This window comes from Osmia lignaria, chromosome 13 (assembly GCF_051020975.1).
Source record: "Osmia lignaria lignaria isolate PbOS001 chromosome 13, iyOsmLign1, whole genome shotgun sequence".
NCBI lineage: Eukaryota > Metazoa > Arthropoda > Insecta > Hymenoptera > Megachilidae > Osmia > Osmia lignaria.
Genome location: NC_135044.1, coordinates 5,142,201 through 5,163,192, shown reverse-complemented (window position 1 = coordinate 5,163,192; position 20,992 = coordinate 5,142,201). Strand labels below are relative to the sequence as shown.

The 20,992-nt window shown below is 45.8% G+C and overlaps 3 protein-coding genes across 9 annotated transcripts; 2 read left to right on the top strand and 1 right to left on the bottom strand.

The window, feature by feature from the left end:
• Nucleotides 1-284: 284 nt before the first annotated feature.
• On the top strand, nt 285-1,172 carry LOC117602398 (uncharacterized). 3 transcript variants are annotated; one of them, XM_034320357.2, is made up of 3 exons: nt 285-412; nt 498-752; nt 822-1,172. In XM_034320357.2, exons 1-3 carry the CDS (start codon nt 392-394, stop codon nt 1,170-1,172), a joined length of 627 nt encoding a protein of 208 aa, XP_034176248.1. In that variant the 5' UTR covers nt 285-391. The 3 variants fall into 3 exon arrangements, with proteins under 3 accessions (XP_034176248.1, XP_034176249.1, XP_034176247.1); XM_034320358.2 differs by having other exon boundaries at nt 498-959; nt 1,032-1,172; XM_034320356.2 differs by having other exon boundaries at nt 498-1,172.
• A 580-nt stretch (nt 1,173-1,752) lies between these two features.
• On the top strand, nt 1,753-6,919 carry LOC117602394 (uncharacterized). Of its 2 annotated transcripts, XM_076691846.1 has the most exons (9): nt 1,753-1,940; nt 2,029-2,132; nt 2,259-2,506; nt 2,699-2,955; nt 3,009-3,131; nt 3,210-3,265; nt 3,331-3,409; nt 3,482-3,610; nt 3,680-6,919. In XM_076691846.1, the coding sequence occupies exons 3-9, from the start codon at nt 2,401-2,403 to the stop codon at nt 3,884-3,886; spliced, it is 957 nt and encodes a 318-aa protein (XP_076547961.1). In that variant the 5' UTR covers nt 1,753-1,940; nt 2,029-2,132; nt 2,259-2,400; the 3' UTR covers nt 3,887-6,919. The 2 variants fall into 2 exon arrangements, with proteins under 2 accessions (XP_076547961.1, XP_034176236.1); XM_034320345.2 differs by lacking the exon at nt 1,753-1,940 and having other exon boundaries at nt 2,004-2,132.
• Nucleotides 6,920-10,604: 3,685 nt separating this feature from the next.
• On the bottom strand, nt 10,605-20,688 carry Syx1A (syntaxin 1A). 4 transcript variants are annotated; one of them, XM_034320342.2, is made up of 9 exons: nt 20,443-20,687; nt 18,284-18,370; nt 16,581-16,680; nt 15,137-15,211; nt 14,890-15,072; nt 14,739-14,812; nt 14,529-14,666; nt 14,226-14,336; nt 10,605-12,348 (listed from the first exon to the last, which is right to left on the bottom strand). In XM_034320342.2, the coding sequence occupies exons 1-9, from the start codon at nt 20,473-20,475 to the stop codon at nt 12,265-12,267; spliced, it is 885 nt and encodes a 294-aa protein (XP_034176233.1). In that variant the 5' UTR covers nt 20,476-20,687; the 3' UTR covers nt 10,605-12,264. The 4 variants fall into 4 exon arrangements, with proteins under 4 accessions (XP_034176233.1, XP_034176235.1, XP_076547960.1 ...); XM_034320344.2 differs by having other exon boundaries at nt 10,605-11,449; nt 20,443-20,686; XM_076691845.1 differs by having other exon boundaries at nt 10,605-10,698; nt 20,443-20,686.
• Between the last annotated feature and the right edge of the window lie 304 nt (nt 20,689-20,992).

Sequence of the window (20,992 nt, the reverse complement as noted above, 5' to 3'; positions counted from 1 at the left end):
CGGCTTTCCGCATCCCCGATTCATGAATCGTTCGTAACGAATGACAAAGGGATGTTTTCTTTTTCTAACGGCTAATTTTGAGACGTCCGTCTTGCGCAGAGCCGCGTAGGCGTCAGATGTCGGGCAAATCAAAAGATCGCTGGACAGCCGCCGCGTATATCTTTGAAGAAGATCATGTAACGTTAATGGACCTTTTCCGGTGCCTCCGAGGAACGCGATCTTTCCCGATCCGGGGGTGATTTTGCACTTCTTACTTTCCTTTTTCTTTTTCTTTTTCTTTTTCTTTACACCAACGCTTTTCTATATAAGCAGAGCGAAGGAACAAACGATCGTCCAGTCGCGAAGAATCGCATCGTACGCATCAAACGCATCGTACGCGTCCTACAAAGACATGAAGGTCTTGGTCGTTTGCGTAAGTAGCGATCTGCAACGAAGAAATCGGTAAGCCGTTGTTTCCTTTTTCTATCGTATGTATATCTCTTTCTCACACTCTTTAGACGTTAATGTTGCACCATCTTCAAATCGCCGAACCTATCGCCCGTCACCAATGGCAGCAACAACCGCGGGATCGTTTTCAATTCGAAAGGCCGATGGAAAGCGTCGATGAGATACCCCGACCGTTGGATCGGTCTCGTTTGAAAGAAGACAACGCGATGCTGCTGCTCGATCGACCGACGCCCGTACAAAGGAAACAGATCGTCACCGATTACCAGGAATTAGAGTCGCCGGAGAGGATACACGTTCAGACCAGAGTACCTACGTTTACAAAGTATCCGATCGCTCTAACGATGATCCTCATTGCTGTTTGCGTTTGTTCGCAGTCATCCTGTTCCTGCGAATCCCAGTACGAAATGATAGATCTCGGAGACGGTCATTACCCGAGATACTTGCCCGTGTCGCGTTGCAAGCCGAAAACATGCCAAAGCAAATTTCATTCTTGCAAAGCGCTACCTTACATAGTAAGGTTCCCTGCCGTTCGATATTTCCCTCTGACCATTTACGTTTACACGATCCAACCCTTTCTACCGCAGGTGTACGTGCTGAGGTCCCGCGAAATGATCACACCGCCCAAGGACGACGAGAAGATACCGGAAACGCCGTTGCCTGAACCTCTCCAACACAAGTGGCAGCTGAAACCGATGACGATTTCGGTCGCCTGTGTGTTAGCCTAACGCCATACACGTCGATCGAACCGGCCAACCCCTTCGCACCGAACGACTAACGCGCTTTTAATATCCCCGCGAGTCGTCGTAAAACGCGGCGACATCAAACTTCCATTTCAGCCATTGCGTCCGAGCAACGTTCCATCGCGAAAGCCTCTTTACGACTTTCCTTTCCATCGTCGATCGGACGACAATGCTTCTCTCAGTTTCCAGTCAGATTCAATGGAATTGAATAACAAAGAACGGTGACCGAACGTGAAAGCGTGGATGCCGGGTTTACGTATTTCCTCCTGCGTGGTAAATATGAAGAAGGGTTACGGGGATGGAAGGAAGGAAGCATAAGGGCACGTCCGAGCGCTATATGGCCACTCGAAACCGTGTTTACAGTGCTTCTTCCGAGGTTTACTTTACCCTTTACCCATTCACGCTAAAGAGTACTCCGCTTCCGTTATCTCATCTCGCCTGCTCGATAACGCGCGATTGACAGCTACTCGACTCGCCTACTTTGCCGCAAACACAAGCGCGCGAATCGCGGTTATTATCTTTCTCGTCGTGCTTTTTCCCGTGGTCACGAAAATACGAGTCGCTCGTGCAACGACTCCTCCGAGACGTACTGGAAAAGAAACTCGTGTTCTTTCAACGGCCACGCAAGGTGATAAACACGAGTTTCTCTCTGGAGGGTAACGCAGCCTAAGTCCACTCGTCTCACCTTTACAGCCTTCTTTTCTGCGCGCTCTTTTTTCCAAGTTGAAGATCTTCAAAAAAGATAAGAAAAATGTAATAATTACGACTCGGTATAAGTTTTCCAACCGGCAGCACGCAACGAGCCCACGCCTACTACTCGTTCCATAATTAACGAAATTAGCAGGAACGTTTGGTAACGCTAATGGCTGCTAAGAGGAACGTTTCTCGTTCATCGATCGACGCAATTTGCAAACAGCCCTTTCCCTCGGCTTTCGAAACACCAATGTATGTATCTATCGATAAGGGACAATAAATTGATATCTCATACGCATCATTATATATATTTTTTTCTCTTGTCTCGAAGGTACAATTTTTCTGTGTGTTTCCTGTGTACTTCTACTTTTTCAACAGTGAGAAGCGCGACTTTTCATCGATTCCGCGTTAGCCCGGCTGGATCTCCAGGAATTAAAGAAGGTGTCGTCCGTCGTTGGTAGATGGCGGCCGTGCCTCCTCGACGTACCGTGTTTTGGTATATCGCCTTATCCAAGTAAACATGAAAACCAAAGTTATTCTCTTGTTGTTTGCGTTTTACTTTCTTGCCGAAGGCATCAGGTACGACGACTTCTCCGACGAGGACAGCGACGAGGAATACGATCAAGGTAACTACCGGATGGATTCCGTCGAATATCATATCCGCTTTGAACGTTCGAAGGTGACGACCGCCTACTCCCCGACGTCCACGCGTTTTCTAACCTTTAAACGCACCCTGTTATATAGCGTATCTTCTTCGTTGATCGAACAAATGTTTTCTCGAAGAAAGCGAAACTGACGTTTGACACTTGGTGTTACAGAGGAACCGCGAAACTTCCGCTTCAATCGGCTCAACTCCCTCCGGAAGTACCTGTTAAAAGATGGAGAGAATCGTCGAAACGTCAACGGTGATGAATTGGAGAATTGGAAAGGTCGCTGGATGCCTGACAGACCGACCGATCCACTCCCACCGCCCAAGGTGTTTGGGAAAAACTACGAACCGGAAGTCTACCGATCGTCGCATCTCCTTCATAATATCCCGATGGGGCAACCCTCGGCTACCTGTGACGATGCCAAGGTACCAGTAGTTATTTATCTCTTCATCATTTCTAACTTGTATTTTCTTTTCAGACCAACTTGACGGTGGATTGGGATGGCAGTCCAATCAATTACACGTGCTACGACAAAAGGATTCTACCGGACAGAAGAACGCCGGCCTTAAAATATACGGTACTCGTTCCAAAGAATTACGTGGTAAGTTTTAAGTTTTCCGCCGTTTCGTTCGCGTCGCGTATCGATAAACAGTATATATTGCGTTCGGGATTCTTACAGGCTATGCACAAATGCATGAACGAGAGGATAGAGTACAACGACGACGTGCCGTTATTGTAAGTAGTTGTAAAACGATTAGACTTGTACGTATTTTGTAACGTCGTTTGTCCACCATTTGCAGCGGAGCCCACAGACCTCTATGGCCCGTCTACGGTGAATATAAGTTTCTACCGAAACAACGCTGGTTGCACAGCCTGGAGGTAACGAGAAACGATTGGTATCTTTCTGAATAACTGTTCATCTATCTCTGTAACGTTTCATCTATCGTTTAGCACGGAGCCGTTGTGATGTTGTATCATCCTTGCGCCAATCCGTTGGAGGTGAAACGTCTAAAGGATCTAGTTACCGGCTGTCTGCTACGACACGTGATTACTCCTTACAACGCGCTCACCGAGGATCGTGTAAGTGGATGCGAGCATCGGTAAACGATTTTTCGAAAGTTGACTAATCGCTTGATTAACGTTCCTCAGCCGTTAGCGTTGCTCGTTTGGAGACGCCGACTGACGATGTCGTACGTGAATCCTAAACTGGTGATCCAGTTCATTCGCGAACACGCGCTTCAAGGACCAGAGAACATCCCGAGGGATGGCGATTTCAAGGAGGGTCTGTTGAACAGAGCCAGAACTGTTTCAGATCTCGATGACACGAGCTTGTGCCCGAACGCGAACGGTCTTTAACCCGTTCGTTCTTCTTCCAGCTATGACTTCCTCTATACATACAGTTGTATACCCACTCTTTTGCATGTACATATCGCCTTTCTTCGACCATTATTTATTTATCGTACCTTGTTCGCTTCTTTTCTTCTTCTTCTTGTTCTTCTTCGTTGGTGGTCATAAGACCAGAACAGAAGATTAAATAAAAGGAGATCGATAAGCGCGACTGGTTGTTGTATTTTCCTCGTTCCTCGTCAATTTCCGTGATCCATCAAGGGCGAAGGGCGAAACGAATGAATAGGAGGCGCGATGTACTCCCGTTACATATTGTATATTGTTCATCTTTCGAGAGAAGATCGTTTAAATACATTGAACATCGTGTCGGTTTTTAAAATCTCTTTGCGGACCTTTTGTTATCTACAAACGTATAGTAACTTGACTCGTAGTGCTGCTGACTATAATCGTTATTCCTGCGAATACGTATCTTCGATGATATATAAAATTAAGGTAAGACAAGGTAACGCTACGATATTTCGTTAATGTAAAATATACTACTCGTCTACTCAATAGTAAGTCGTTAAACGTAAAAGAATAGAATTGTACAGCAAACGCTTGGCTTCATTTTCGCTTTAGGAATAGAACGATGGATCAAGAGGTGATTCGCAGTAACGCGGGGTGGAGATCACGAGCCGAAAGCGACGTCTTCTTTCGAATAGTTATTTATCGTTTATCCTGTGAGAAACGATTTGTCGATTTTCGGCTCTCGTTCCTCGAACGAACAAACGGACCCTTGCCGCGCGATCCAACCCTCCTCGTTTCTCTATCTTTCCCATTTTCTAGCTCCTCTTTGATTCGCGAATCTTATATGTGTGAGGGTGTAAATGCGAGGAGAAGCGTATATGTATAATGTACAGAAACGAGCATGGTAGGCTTCGCGAAATCTTCCTTAATATCGCCAAAATTAAAGTTTTCAGAATTTCAACTTCCCCTGTAACGCTATTCTCCTTAGGGAGGCCTACTTTACCCAATACTGTACATATACATTTGAACGCTGCTCACAGAAACAACAAATACTTATCCGCACAGTTATTATACTTGTAAAAGAGTTCGATCGCGTAGCTTTGATTTCTATAAACGAGACTGCTCGTTTTTATTACTTTCTCTGTTGGTTCGTCGAGGAGCAGGGACCTCGGCCTCGCGTTCTCTTCCTCGAGGAGGCTAAACGTTACGACGGTGGAGGATCTCTTAAGATTATTGCCAACTTTGTACAGTATCGATTAATAATATATAATGATAATAACAGTGATATATCGTATTAAAGACGGAAACGAAATAACGATCTATCGTTCTTTTCTTATTCAAGAGAGGGAGAGAGAGAGAAAGAGAGACAATAAATATATATGTATATATTTATAGAGTGAGAGAGAGAGAGAGAAAGAGAGAGAGAAGTGAAAATTCGTACTCGCGCGACACACAAATACGTACAACTGATAGGCAGAAAAAACACCGTTGATTTATTTAATAAGTCATCGTTAATACAGATCACTGTCTCTTTTTTCTTCTTTTTCTACTTTTTTTCCCCCATTTTTCTTTTACCGTTTATTCGCTTCCACGAATCTCACCTATTATGATGTATTCTACGATAAAAAGTATTTCCGTACTTTTTTTTTTTATTTTTCTGTCTCTTTGAACATGCTAAAGTTTGCTAACTTATATTTCTCTCGTACTCGCTTCCTCTCTCGCATCCATGCACGCACTGTCACACGCACTTTCGTTCTCTTCTCGTTCGCGCGCATTCGTTCGATCTCATTTTTTTTAAATTAATTTATTCTCTTGATCGTCATCTTCTTCAGCTCTACTCCTACCTTCCTTTCCGTTACTTTCTCTCGTTCGTTCACTCGTTCGATCGTACGCACGTTCGTTCGTTCTTGCTTTCTTACCCTTTCTCTCCCGCTCTCTCATTCCCTAATTTGTTTCTCGATAATGTAAATTTTATTATAGTAATCTCACTTTGTCGCGTGCCGGTCAAGAGACGCGACCGCGCAACTATCTCTTATCGTTACGATTTATTTATTTATTTTTTTTGTTCTTTTTCTTTAAGTTTTTTTTTCTCTTTTTTCTTCAACACTGACTCTCCTTCTCGATCGTTCTTTATTTTTTGTTCGTTTGTTCTTTTGTCTCAAAACATTCGCAAACTTACGATTTACGCTCGAAAGTGGAATTGACACTCATAAGGTTATTGAAATAGTCTCTCGAAGTGTAATAATTGCACCGATGCGCGACACGACCAACATACTCGAATACTTTTTGTCGTGTTTCAACGTGGTTTTTCTCTTTCAATTAAAGCGTTCCCTCTGCTTCGTCGCGATTCCCGTTTCTCCCTGTCGTTTATTATTCGCTCGACTGCGTCTATCTGTCGGTCCTGCCCCTCCTTTCCCTTTTATTCCTTTATTCCCATCGATATCTCTGTATCCTAATCAACCACGGAACAATATCATCTAACCGAACGCGTTAATCGATCGCGATCGTTCCCGCTTTTCGGAAACAGTTTGCCCCGTTTCATCCCCTACGATTGTCGGGAGAAGAAAGAAAAAAAAAGAATCGATAGGTAGACAGATATAAAGAGAAACGAAGCAGATAGATAGATAGATAAATAGATAGACAGAGAGAAACAGATAGATAAGGTAGACGGACAGATAGACGCGTAAAAATTGAGCGCGAAACAAGACGAGCGATCGCTGCTCCGTTCAACGAAAGGAAATCAACGAAGCCATAGATAGCGTATATATTTTACGGAGAAAGCCTTTGTTTCCATTATTAGGCCAAAATGCGTATAACGCGCGCACAGCAGCAGGCAGCGTCGATCCTTGATCGTCGATCGCCGATCTCGCGCCGCGTACCGATTACGATTACATTTCGTTTAGTTCTTTTAATCTATGATGCGCCAGGTTAATTGATTCGATGGTAGGAAATTAAGTTTGATTCTTCAATTCCTGTCGCGAGAATCGCTACACACGAGCGCGCACGCATTCGAGAAAAAAAAAAAAAAAATAACAACTACTAACAATCATATTCGACACGTACGTACGTATATGTGTATGTACGATAGGTGTGCACGTACGCGCGTACGTAGGTACGAGATTTAAAGCTACGAGAATGAAAAGACAGGCTAGACGGTAGTAGATCGATGTTTTCAGAGCGGAGGCTTGGATAGAAAAATCGTGCTATCTTTCGTATTCATTGATACGTCCGACACGTAGGACGCGTGCCGCGGTCCGAATATAAGAAACACGGTTTAATTAATTGCATTAGGGCCGATTATACTAGAGAGGTTTACAACCGAGAACACCGAGAGAAAGAGAAAGAGATAGCGTTCGCGTAGGCTTAACGAGACCGGAATCGGTAAGTGACAATGTGTCGGAGAGGAGCGGGTCGATTCAAAGGATTTCAAAACGATCCTAAACTCTCTTTCTTTCTCTCTCGAGAGACGCAACGTTCTTCTTCTCCGTTATCCACCGGGTGTAGCCGCGATCATCCTCGCCGTCTATCATTCCTCTCCGCCGCGAATCGGCACGCGAAGGCGAACGAACGCAAACCCTTTCCGACTCGAAGAAGCACAACGACGAATACGAATTACGAATACGAATACGAGAATATGAATTGCCTCGGCTCTTCGACGACACTTGCACAACTCGTCACAGAGGGATTTTTACGCGCAAACTCGTATCTCACGCGCACTCTCAACGATTAAGTAATAGATCGTGGCAACGTAGCTATCTAAACTAACAATCAGTATGCTTCTGTACAATGCAAAGTGATTTTTTAAGTATCATTAACTATTCATATCATCATCATCATCATCATCATCATCATCATCATCATCATCATCGTCATCCTAATCGTAATCATCGTGAACCATTATTCTTGGCCAATCGTCAACCTCTCTTTCCATTTGTCACCGTTTTTAATCGTTTAACATCGCTATAGCTAATCGTTATCATCGTACCGTCCCCACCAGCGCTATACATGTATAATTATCATCGTCGTTTAGAGCAACGTAACACGACGTGCACAACGTGGCTTGTGTGTAGCGCAACTGTGTGTTACTCGTTTCTTTTTTTCATTTTATCATTTTTATATCATTCTGAAACATTAACCCATAATCTTTTAAATGTAATGTACCTCAACGTTCATATAATATAATCAACAAAACATTAACACGAACGTCGCCCGTTCTTCGCTCGAATAGATTATCCAGTCTGATAATAAACGAGCAACAGGCGTCGCGAATAATAAATTATTATCGTTAATATATTACTCTTCGACTGTGCCGACTAACTATTTTTTTTTGTTTTCTTTTATATACATGTAATATGTCTCTGTGTGAACGTAGGGTGCTTGCGTGGGCGCGCAATGCCCTTACACGCGTCTACGCGTGCGAGTAAGCGTTTACAGAGTTCGCGTACGCGTTTATTACTCCCGCTGGCTTACCTGCACCCGTATACCGTGTTTCAATATGTATACCTTTATAATTGTATATCGTATCGTAGGTGCGTATAATACGTATATCCGATATGCGATTTATACACCTTACGATAAATACGCATATACACGTATACATACATATACACACGTACGTACATAATAGCATTAAATATATGTATACATTTGTCGTGTACATACGATATATTCGGTACGATCCAGACTTTATCATCGACGATTGTATTAGCGTTAATTATTCTCCCGTACACCTATATTATATATTATTGCTGCAGCTTTATAGATCTCCATTTCTCTCCTAGTCCGCGTGTTCTTCTTCTCGTCATTGCGTCCCATTGCTCCTCCCTTATTCGCTAGCCGATTTTTATCCGCGCCCCGTGTTCGACCAGTCGCTTCGAAGACATCTTTCCGACTTTGGACGAATTTATTTATTCGCTAGAACCGCCCGCACCGCGTCGACTCGCGATTTCGATACGAACGTAAAACCAACGCAAAACAACAAATTGTCTAGTTTCATTTTTTCATTTCTCTCTGTATTGTCGTTCGATGAAACCACGCACCGATACTCTCGTCATCGTCGTCGCCGATCGACATCATTTCGGGTTACGCGACAACGAACGCACCACCCACGAACTGAACTGAAAGAAGAAACATCGAGTCTCTCCTCTGCTCCGTTTCTCCGTAAGAATTTATCTACGCGACAGCTTGGTCTCGGCACGCCCAAAGCCTAATGGCGTTTCGTGCAACGCAATCAGGGTAGAAAGATTGCCGATAGAATAGCGGGGGCGGCCGAGAAACGAACTCTGTACACACGATACTTTCGCGACCTGACACGCGTATCATCCCTCGCACGAAAGCTACCCCTAACGTAGCGACTCACTTGGAAATTCGTCCTTTGCGCTCTCGTCAATCGTCTCTCTACCGTTCAACGTTTCCCTAGTCCTAGTAAACCGTTGTCTCTTTTGTCAACGTTACCGTTCCGATAAATCTACGTTTTTCTCTAAGGTGAGAACCACGTTCGGTTCCCATTCGATATACGAATACCCGGAACAGTTACGACGGGGAATTGAGAAAGAGAGAAAGAGGGGCTCGGGCTGAGGGGGTAAGATTTCAATAATCTACGCCATTAGTAGAATCGTTATGATATGTAGCGTAGCGATTGTGTGCGTGATACACGCATCGTGCGCGTCAAAGTTACTACCGCGGCTTCGTTTCGAACTATTTCGAGATCTGTAAAGAACTAATTTCCAAGCTCGGTTAAGAATCACAGTCAAAAGAATGCACTTTGCTAGGTAATCGGTTAAGTGATCGACACCGCGGCCACCGAATATACCGCGACCAACGACAGGATTATCTCGATAGTCTCGCGTTACACGATTCCATTGGGTTTTAGGCTTCGCTTCATCGCGTCATCTCGATCGGGCGAACACGCGAATCGATACGGTTCGATCGCGTTTTCTATCTCCTTGTCGTCGCCCGCGCGCCTCTAATCGTTCCGCGTCTCGGTCGCTTTTTATTCTCTTCCGGAGCATCTAGCTTCCTAGCAAGAATCGAAAAAGGATGCGAACCGATGATCTACGCCAGAGATCGTCCCGATTGCGTGCAAGCGATACAGTTCGGGAAACGATACGAGACTAGCGCGTAAAGGGCTTACTAACGGGATAAGGGTAGGAGCGAAACGAAACGAAAAGGGTGGCAATTTCGATCAAACTACAGCGACAACGACGACGACGACGACTATTCGTTGCTCGCGTTGCTGGCGCAGTCGTAGATCGTGTTACTTGTACAGACGCTTCGGCTTCGGGATTCTCTTGGCGTCGCGATAACGGATGGGCAGTACGCGCAACAAAAGAAGGAATTCGGCGGCGATCCGTGGAACGAGGAGTGGCGTGCGTGGACGAAAGGGCCGTCGACGAGGCCGCGTACAAGATCGAAATCGAGACGACCGGTTGACGTCGCTGCTTCCAACGACGACGACGACGACGACGACGACGGTGATGGTAGTGGTGGTGGTGTTGCCGCTGAGGTCGGGACAGAGCCGATTCGACGCCGAAGGGGCGACGCGTCCAACGTTTCCGGCCGATTCGCCTGGGTACAGGTGCTGGCGACGGTTCGCGTTTACGTACACCACGGCGACGCGTGTGGTTTTTTCTGAAAAAGACAACAACAAACACAAAAGAAAACCAACAATCGTTTCGTCTCCTCATCGATCTATTGTCGCGACTAAGTTTCAATGACGTACCCGATTGCGGCGTTCACAGTCCAAAGTATCCACCGATGGTGGTGGCCACAACAACGGCGAGTATAGCGAGACAGATCATGATCATGATCTTCTTCTGCGCTCGGCATCAACGAATCGGCAAAAACACAATTGATCGATTACAAATTCTGTTCCCTAGACCGTTCGTCCCTACCGTATCGTGTGCTACACACCACCCTCGAATCGCGCGCCTCCCTTCTCTCTTCGTCGTACCATTCTCAATTCGATCCCAATTTTCGCAAATCGCAGCTCGTGCCTCTCTCTGCGTGTGCGGTCTGCCACTCGACCAGTCTCGATAAAGTTTCTGTCTGTTGTACGCATCGTCGTTCGAGCCGAATTCGAATCGAATCGAATCGAATCGAATCGGCGCGGATCGTCGATCGGGATTTATTGGAAAATCGAACGGAGGAAACGAATAGAGGGAAAATTCGCGCTTCTCCCTCCTTCTTACGAACTTTCCCCTTCGATTCGTTGACCGCTTCCTTCGATTACGTCCGTGTGAAAACGAGCGTAGCCGAGTTACGAGGTAGATGGAAAAAGGAAAAGCTGCAATAGATTACGAAAAAAGAAAAGGCATCGAAAGTCGCACGAGCGTGTACCGGTCAACGATCGATGACGATTCTTCGGCCAAAGACCGATCGACTTGCAAAATGAAAACGCGCAAAGTGGAAAACGTGTCTTTCTCGTGGCCCAATTCTCGCCTCTATCTCTCGTGCCCATGGAATCCTCGTACGCTCGATCTATCTTCTCTCTTACAACGCATATATCAGAATGATTATCAAAATGATGAACGCTATCGTCAGGCAAATTACGATGAACATCAATTTCTGTGAACAAAATACACAATATTGCTCTGTCATACGCTCGCGTGAACGCAGTTGGTTATTCTCAGGCGTGCGCGTCTAAAGAGGAGAATCGTGAAATCGAGCTCCCTTCGGTTCGGTTCGAGAAAAAGACGTAAGCAACCATCGATAAGTGGAACAGGAAAACCCGAAAGGAGTCGATTTCACGGTACGACACGATCACAGAGGATGGAACAAACTCGTCTCTATGACGAGACGTCGGTATGTTCGCGGACTCGCCTCTCCGTTATCATTCGACGCAGAGGAACGGCGAGAAGTCGAGTCGGCGATCGTAGGATCCACGAAGCGACCAACGACGCAAGCGTCGGTCTCGTGTGTTAGTGAAACGAGCACAGTTGCGGTTAATCGGTTATTGCGTTACAACGAGCAAGTAATTAGTTGCTTCTTCGAAGTTAGTCAGATATTAGAGCCGGGACGATAGAGCGGATACTCGAGGAGGTTGACACAGGCGAAGCTGGTTCCGTGTTTGCCAAGAACGAGGCGCGTGCGCGAACTTCCGATCCTGTTCGCGATTATTCCGCAATCTCGATCCTCGTAAAACCCCTTTCTTCTTCTTTTTCTTCCCTCGCATCTTATATTCCAAACCACCCTCCATCTCCTCCTCCTCTTGCACCATCACGCTTTCTCCTTCTCTTTTCTTCTATCGTCGCTCGATCGAGCATCGCGCGCGCACGATCTATCAGCGACCCGTTCGTTCGCGCGTAACCCTCTTCTATCGCAACCCTCTCCCAACCCCATCCCGCGTCGCGCCGCGCCACGCCGATTCTCTCAACGAATCTTTAGCTCCTCGGTAAGCATGCTATTATTATGGAGATTAATATCACGGCCAATATTAACACGCAGATTATGATGAAGATCATTTTCTGTGGACAGAAAAAAGAAATACGAGTCGTGTGAGAGCCGGTCGGTGATCACCTGGACAACGACTAAACGGGATCCGTCGAATCGCGAACAACGTCGCGGAGAAATCGGCCAAGGAAGTCTTCGTGATTCGGCGTGGATAAGCGAACAACGAATCCGACTTGTTGCAACACACAAGGAAGGAAGTACGAGAAAGCAGACAGGCAGGCAACCAGGTAGACAGGCAAATAGACAGTCAAGCGGACAAGCAAATAGACAGAGATACCAGTAGAAAGAGAGCAGAGGGTGGTGAAAAGTTTTGTGAAGGGCCAAGAACGTTTGCGCGGTGTCTGTGTGTGCGTACGGGTCAGAGGAAGCTGTAGCTGAGAATAAACTCGGACCGGTAGGAAAAGAAACGATGAAATCTCCAAGCTAGGATAACAAAGAAGACGAACGAAACTAGGTATAGGAGAACAAAAAATCTAATTTCACGGTTCTTTACGCGAGACGATCTCAATTTTCTTTGCGAATTAGCAGGGTTCCATGCAAGAACTATCAACGGAGGGGGGGACGAAAACGGAGGAGCCACGAACAGAGGCTCATTTTCCTATCGGGCTCCTCCTTCTCCGCCTTCGAAGCGTAAGCGGTGTTGGACGATCGCCGCTGGTTTAAAAAGCGAGGAACGCGAGAAGCGAAAGGACTTTTGCATCCGATTCGATTACCTTACGAGACTTGCTCCGATACTCCTCGGCCTTGATCAGCTCACCTCGGGCTTGGCCCACGTGGTCGCCGCTATGATCGACGAAGTACTCAAATGCGGTCCACCAATTCACCCTGCCGTGTCGTACGAGGAAGCGGATGGGATAGGTGGCGAAGGAGCAAAGGGTAGATTCGAAGAATTGGAACGAGAGGAGATACTCGACGGTAACCGGTGGATCGCCTCCAGGGATGATCAGCCCCAAAGTTAATCGCGCACGCGTCAACGTCCAGAGACAAATGTGCCACACACAAAGCCACCAAATCGCGCGGGTCACACCATACACCATACCGCGCGTTCATCGCCAAACGATGTACGTAAACGCAGCGCGGGTATCGCAAACCGATCGTCGCGGACGTGAATCAGTTCCGGTTAGAGAGCGCAAGTTGTTATGTAGTTAGTCACGCAAAGTATTTTTATCGTTTTTTTTTTTTTGTGTTTTTTTTAGTAGTAGTAGTAGTAGTACATACAGACAGACAAAACAGTTCATGGACAGAGGCACAGTTAGCACACTCAGGTTGTCAGTAGTAGGAGGACAGAGCGGCACAAGTAGAGAGACACACATATGATGATGCATGTATACACACAGCATACATAGGCGTATACAAAAACAGATAATAAACGAGTAAGAACGCGTGTATGTACACGCGCGTAGAGACACAGAGATACAAAAGGGGTAAGGAAACGAACGCGTAATACATACATCATACGTATATACACGATATGTGCGAGCATCGATTCGTCCGTACGATACAGGGGTACGGTAGAGCGAAAGAAAGCGCCATCGTTATTCGATATCGCGTCGTGAGAAAGAACAGCGGTAGTATATAGTAGTAGTAGTAGTAGTAGTAATGGTAGTAACAGTGGTAGTTATAACAGTGGTGGTAGTAATTGTAATAAATGGTAATGAAGCACGCGGATGGTTGAAAAAAGAAAGAGAAAAGCGGAGCAAACGAAAAAGCGTAAAGGTTTTAGGGTGGTAGCAATAAAAAAAACGTACAAAGAAACGGGTGGGAGAGGTGAAAGGTGATTAGGGGATGGTTGTTTCGGGTGACGAGGAACGGGAGGTGAAGAAACAAAAAGTGACCAATTAGACGCGGACGAAAAATCAATGGTATGGCGCGAAATCTGGGGAGGACTCACCCGTCGGGCTTTGCTTTGATACTTGAGCGCTTTTTTGGTGTCCTGCGTAGCCGTCTGCACGTAGTCCACCGCGTGTTCCACGTGGTATTCTATGCGATCTATCATCTCCCCCTAAAGTAGGTGGGTGGCACGAATCCACACAGCGTAACAGGAAAACACAAAGTATCGTTAATTTCAGTCGAACAGAAGGGTTGAAAAGAAAAAGCCGTGATTCGCGTACAAGTTGAATAATTCAGGGCAAGGCACGTAGACTAAGGGTATTAAGATGTAAAATCGGGGATCGAAAAGAGACGATCGCCTTACCTGACTTTCTACCAACATCGCCATGTCCATGAACATGTCGTGGAGTTCCCTAATCGAGTTTTCTAGTTTGATAATATCAGCGTGACGCGCCTCGATGTCGGCAAGGGTCTGTTTCGCTTGTTGCGTTTCCATGATGATCTGCGAGAAACGCCGCTCGGTTCAGCATCGTACTTTTGCTTCCATATACGAACGTACAAACGAAACGCTTACCCCTTGCGTGAACACGGCCGGATTTCCTTGTTCCAGCATTTCTTCTAGTTCCTCGTTGGTGGTCGTTCTACCGGCTACAAACGTTTCCGATCGGTTAGGATAATCATGACGACGAATAATTATTTTTAATTAGGATCCGACAAAGACTCACTGATTTCCAGCTGCCGCTGTATCCTTCCCTTACACCGTTCTCTGTAATCGGTTTGCGTCCGATTGTATTCCGTCATCACCTCGACGAACTTCCTGGAAAGCGTCGAGTGCTGCGTCTTGCGTATCCTCAAATCCGCCGACGATTTGTTCGTGTGCTCCTCTTGCTCGATATTTTGCTCTATCACTAAACAGAGAAAACGGAACGTGAAAATCGAAACTTAACGCGAGATCAACAGTTTCCAACTTACCCTTCAACTTGGCTCTGACTTTGTTCGTCGTCTTCTTGATGTCGGACATCAGGTCTTCCAGCTCCATTTTGACCTCTGTAACAGAAACGAGAAGAACAGAATTGTTTCGTTCGAAACGGCGAATCTTTCACGATGCTCGGTCCAGTTTGTTCGCTCTCGCGTCTATCGTTCGACTTACATCCGGCAAAGAATTCATTTCGCGATACAGAGAAGGTGTTTCGCGTTCACGATTGAATCGCGATACGTCGATCATTTTATCCTGGGAACGGGGGATTCGATTCAACCGGAAGATATCGCGATGGCCCTCGAAACGAGGGTGAAGTAGGAAAAATCCAAGTCCGGTTTAATCGGTGAAGTTTAAAGATGTCGGGGTAAACGACCGAGTTTCCAAAGGGTCGGCTGTTCCTTCTCTTTCTCCTCGTTCCGTTTCGGCAGGGAGGAACGCGTGCACGCGCTCGTACCCGGCGCTACGCGTCGCGACGGCAATCACCGAGGGCTCGCGCATTCTCTCCTCTCCCTTCTTCGAGGGTGCTCGATGGAATTGGGTTAATACGGGGGTGGAAACGTGCCAGACCTACTTCTAAAGCCTCTCGAGAACTCGCGACGGCACGGCCGGGAGACACGGGACGCCCGACAACTTGGAATTCGATCGAATCGCGGGCGCGTTTCGCGTCCCAGAAAGAAACGGTCCAGAGCCTTTTTCTATCGTCACATTGTGCTTCCGTCTCGAGCACAACGACGAAATCGATCCGTGTCACCCGGCATCCTACAGACCTATTTACGCGAACAGGGGCCGAGTTTACGTCCGTTTTATCCCGCGTTATTCGATCGCCAATATTGCTAATATATTTTTCTCTTCTTTCAGGTAAGATCCGGCATTCGAGAAGAAGAGGAGCTCGATCGATCTCTTAGCTAGACCGCCTGCTTAATAGGGCCAAAGGGAAGCATAAAAATGTGTACGTAAGTAGGTGTGTGCGGAACATCGATCCGGGTTAAGTTGATATCGCTGACGATCAACTACGTTGCCCATGCGAGTCAACGAGAATTCGTTGCTCCGAAAAACGGTTCATTTGACAGCCTAAGGCGCGCCTTTTCTACACCTTTCACCCCTTTGATCGTTTACAGTATACAGAGTCGCGACCCAGTCAACCGTCGTGTTTTACGAGCACCGCCGGAAGGAAAGAAACAAAGAAGGAATACTAGTCGACTAGGGGAATAAATTCGATCGCTGGAAGCAACGGAAGGAAGAATCGACAACAGCTGACGGCCAGCTGACCCGAACATCGGCTCTTGTATAACAATAATAAAATCAGACCCCCGGCTTCTGCCCTTTGCGATCCCTGTTCGACCCTATACCAAGGGACACTTCTGTCCGCTCGAAAACGTATTAACAGTTTCGCTAGGGACGATCGAGCACAGAAATAAAGAAACGACTGAAACTCACTTTCGTCGGTCTGTGGCGCCGACAAGATGGCACTGTGCTTTTTCTTCACATCCTCTACGTTCGTCTGGATCCTGTCTATCATTTCGCGGATCTCCTCCACCTATAGAAAAACGAGAATTGCAATTTTAGATAACCGAAGCGGACCAGTTGACATCGCAGATGAGGTAACTGTGAGATCCTGAATATTTCGATTAAAATATTAAATGATCTTAATGCTGTTTGATTGAAAGGTGCTGTATGATCGTCTTCGACGCTGCGACCAATACGTTCAACCCTTCAACAGCGGAGTCTGTGTCAATCGAGAGCCAAACTTATAAAGTATTTACAAGGATATTAGACAAAAGTTTAATATATAATTTATAGAGAAACAGGGTAAAATTTCGAAAATTAGAATGATAGGAAATATGAAATTAAATTAAAATTAGGGCTCTCTACGTGGTCCGCCGTCGAAGGGCTAACGCTTTGACTGGAAAATTGTCGTTTTATTGAAACACGGGTGGACGACAGTCAAAGTGTTAAGAATACGATGGCTGTTGGTGGATCGATCGGACCAGAAAGGTGACGAGTCGACGATGAAAATTGATTTACATATTTCGAGCGACGCGGTAGAGTCTGACAAGGGAAAGTTGGAGCAACGATAGCTTTTCCGGCGCGGTCGTAGCCACGACAAAACGTTCCCGCAAACAATTTGTCCACGCATCCACGGGAAATACGTAGCGATCGCGGTAACGAAATTTCATTTCCGTATCATTAAGACGCGACAAAAGGATCCGGCTTTCGTTTCTACGGCAACGAACCACGCAACGTTTCACCTTTCCCGAGCTTGTCCCGTCCCACGCGTCGATACGAAGAAAAGTCAGATGCGAGAACTGGCGATCAAAGTTAATGGCGAACCCACGCAAATCGAAATGTATGCAAATGTCAACGATATACCTTGCCATTCCAATCACGCAACCTTTCCACTTTCCATTTTCTGTGAATATCTTCGATTATTTCACCTTTTCGTTTCGAGATCAATCGAGCAAACGAAACGAAAGGAAACGATACGGAACGATACAACGAGAAAAGTTTCACAGAATTCGAGTTCGAACTCGACAGTGCATAGATTCTCGGTCGAACTCGTCTCGACCTAATTCCTCGATATTCCAGTGATAACCGTTCGTTTCCTACGCGCGTATCTTCGCTTTGATATCAACGTCAACGAATAAATTAGCATACCTGAACGGATCGAACGCGTTTAATTGCATTATTATCTCGAAAGAAACTAGCAACGAGCTTATCCTTCTCTGTTTCTTCGCCAATTTTACCAATCGTGCGAAAATCGTAGCTTCCTCTTTTCCTTATTGCGATTTCGCGCAAAAGGAAAAAGAAAAATCGGAATGGTAATCTAGCGCGATGTTCTATCAAGGAAAAGCATCGTCGGGGAAACGATAACGGATTATGTTCTTAAACGAGGTTCAACGGTTTCTTTGTACGCAAACATTGATCTCTGCAGCGGTCAGCTAATCGAGCTCTGCTCGAAACGATTGAAAGATCGAAACACGGAGAAGGCGAAACTATGGAAGAAGCCGGAACCGATCGAGAAAACGTCGTTGATGGATGATCAAAAGAAACCGATACAATCCCGTTCTCGTTAACCGACTATCAGCTTTCGATGTATTGAAAACGAAACAATGCGTGTAAAGAACGAATGGTATACTTACCTCCGCGAAAAACTCGGTCATAAAGTCATCGGGCCCGCCGACGTTGACGGACACATCGTCCGCCACGTCGTCGTCGTCCGACTGGGCCTGAAATCGAACGATACTCGTTAGCGATTGATGATTAGATCGATGGTTCTGCTAAACATTTAACCGATCGAACACCCGCCGCTACGATTACGATACGCATCGTACGGTTACGCATTGCGTGCACTTCCTTGCGCACGGGTATTCGACCGTTTCGCTTTTATCACATTCTCAAACAATCATTCGCATGCAATCGGTGGTGAATAGGGATTCGGTTGGATCAATCTGGCGCGCTGATCTCTGGTCTCGCGATCTCCGAGGGATCCATTTAAATGTCTGCTGACTGTCACCGTGACCTCCTTCGGCCAGCGACAAACGACATCCTCTCGTTAAGAAATAATCGAAGGTGTAACAGAATAGGAAGGATACAGACCGCTTGCTTGTCGTGCAAAGCGACAAGGTTTACCCGGTCGATACTCGTTATTCCTTTTACTCGTTACTTCGATCAAGAAACGCTTCTAGGTGTCGCATTACGTGGGATAACGATACCGTGGCTTTTCCTTAAGTTCGGTAATCCTGCGGCTATCTTTCCTGACCGCAGAATCGGTTTTCCCCTGGCGGCTATCAATCGTCTGTGAAAAATCATCCGCATCTCTCGCATCCGGTCGACTTCGAGTCGACGTTCAACGATCGATATATGCATACGCGTACACCTATACGTATATTATACCGTTTCCATCGATCTCCTTTCTCTAATTCTTTGTTCGCCAAATATCAATTGTATACTTTTAACTTCTTGGTCCTCCGTTTATCTTCCATCAAGCTGAGATTTGAAACGCGTGATTTATCGGATAACGATTCGCGCCAGTCGAATCGAAGGTATCGATCTTCGATACAGAACGAGTCAGAAATTTCGATTCTCGATTAATCGATATTTTACCAGCCTCGAACGTATGATACTATCATTAGGAAATTGAGGAAAATATGGATAAAGAGGAGGAAGAGGTGAATGGAGATTTAAAAAAATCGGTTAAGAAAAGATTGCTACAATGATAGGTGTTTCAAAATTTCAAGTCTACGTTTATTAAATTTGCAAAAAAAAAAAAATGAAGGTTAAAGAGCGGTGAATATGTGTTGGATGGGCAGATACGCCCAGATACACGGTTTTCGTAAGTATTAGTCGGCGCCTGTGAGTCATCGACACCCGCTCTCCTCGTACACGAGGATCGGTCACCTCCCATTATGAAATTACATGTATGAAAATATCCTTCGTTGCAGGATCCATCCATTCGTTGGTCTTTCAGCGAGGAAATAGTGGAAGGAAATAAATCCTTGGTTGGGAATCGTCCGCTTGAACGTATTTGTGCCGGCACCGCTAACTCTGTCATCGTTACGAAATAAACGATGACGAAAAACATATATTGGCAAACACCTGTCAGTCACAGCAGGCATTAGTGTTTGACCCCCGCCTCCATCTACAACTCGCATACGCACGCATACAATCTTTCTTTCTCACTCTCTCACACTCTCACTTACTCTCTCTCTCTCTTTCTTTCTCTCTCTTCCGCTCTCTTCTCTCTCCTTGTTCCAATAAAAGCACTCAACGAATGACAGTCAGCTAGACACCGCGGAAACGCCTTTTTTCTTTCTTTCCTAATAAATGAAATCCGAACGAGCATCGATTTGTTCGATGACAGACGTTTAAATGGAGAAAATTTTGATCCCATCGAAAGGAGCAACAACGAGTTGCACGTATGACTATGTACCAGACACAGGCTTAGTCACCATTCGATTCACCTTATAAAACGTAAATCGCAGGGAAGGACAAGGATATTTTATTAACGAACTCAGGGAAATGTAGAGATCTGTATGTGAGAGAGAGAGAAAGTGCGCGCCAGTTAGAGAGATAAAGGAGATGCGTAAAGAGAAAGAGAAAGGGGGGAAAAAGATAGAGTGATGGGAAGAGAAAAAGAGAAAGAGCGAGTGACGGGAAAGGAAGACGGAGCGAGGAAAAGAGGATGTGAAAAGAGCGGAAGGTAAGAAAGAGAAAAAGAGATAGAGAGTTAACGGGCAAATTAGTTGTCAGGTTGTTTCAGATTGCTTTCGAAAAATATACGTAGCTGTTCGACACTCACCGCGACGAGGGCTCCTAATCTATCCTTGGTCATGGCGAGGGTGACGAAGTGTTGCGAGTCAGCGGGTGTACGGAGTGAAGAGACTAGCGACTAATCCCATTCACGATTTTATCCATGTACTACGAGCACGGCCACTAAAAACTAAAGGAAACGGACGCACTAGCGGCGAGAGACACGATCGTAAAATCGATACACTCGCGAACTCGCCTGCTTCTGCAGTGCCGTCCGTTCTGACGCGCATGCGTCGCTGACGTCAACTCTGCCCAGGGCAGAATCTACGTCTTTTTGTAGCCCCGTTCTGACCACGCGTTTCCGTTGATATTTCACGCTTTTGCACGTACCGTTTATAGTAAGAGAAAAAAACCATCATAACGGAACATTCTACTTCGTGAGAAAATTGAAATTCCTCTTGTCATTATTCTTTTTATCGCGTCAATTTCATACTCGCAGATCAGTTCGCTTACATTAATTTGAACGATCGAAGATAAACGACAACCTGTAAACTTCGTGCTATCATAAATTTAATATTTACCGCCGTATCAACTCAACG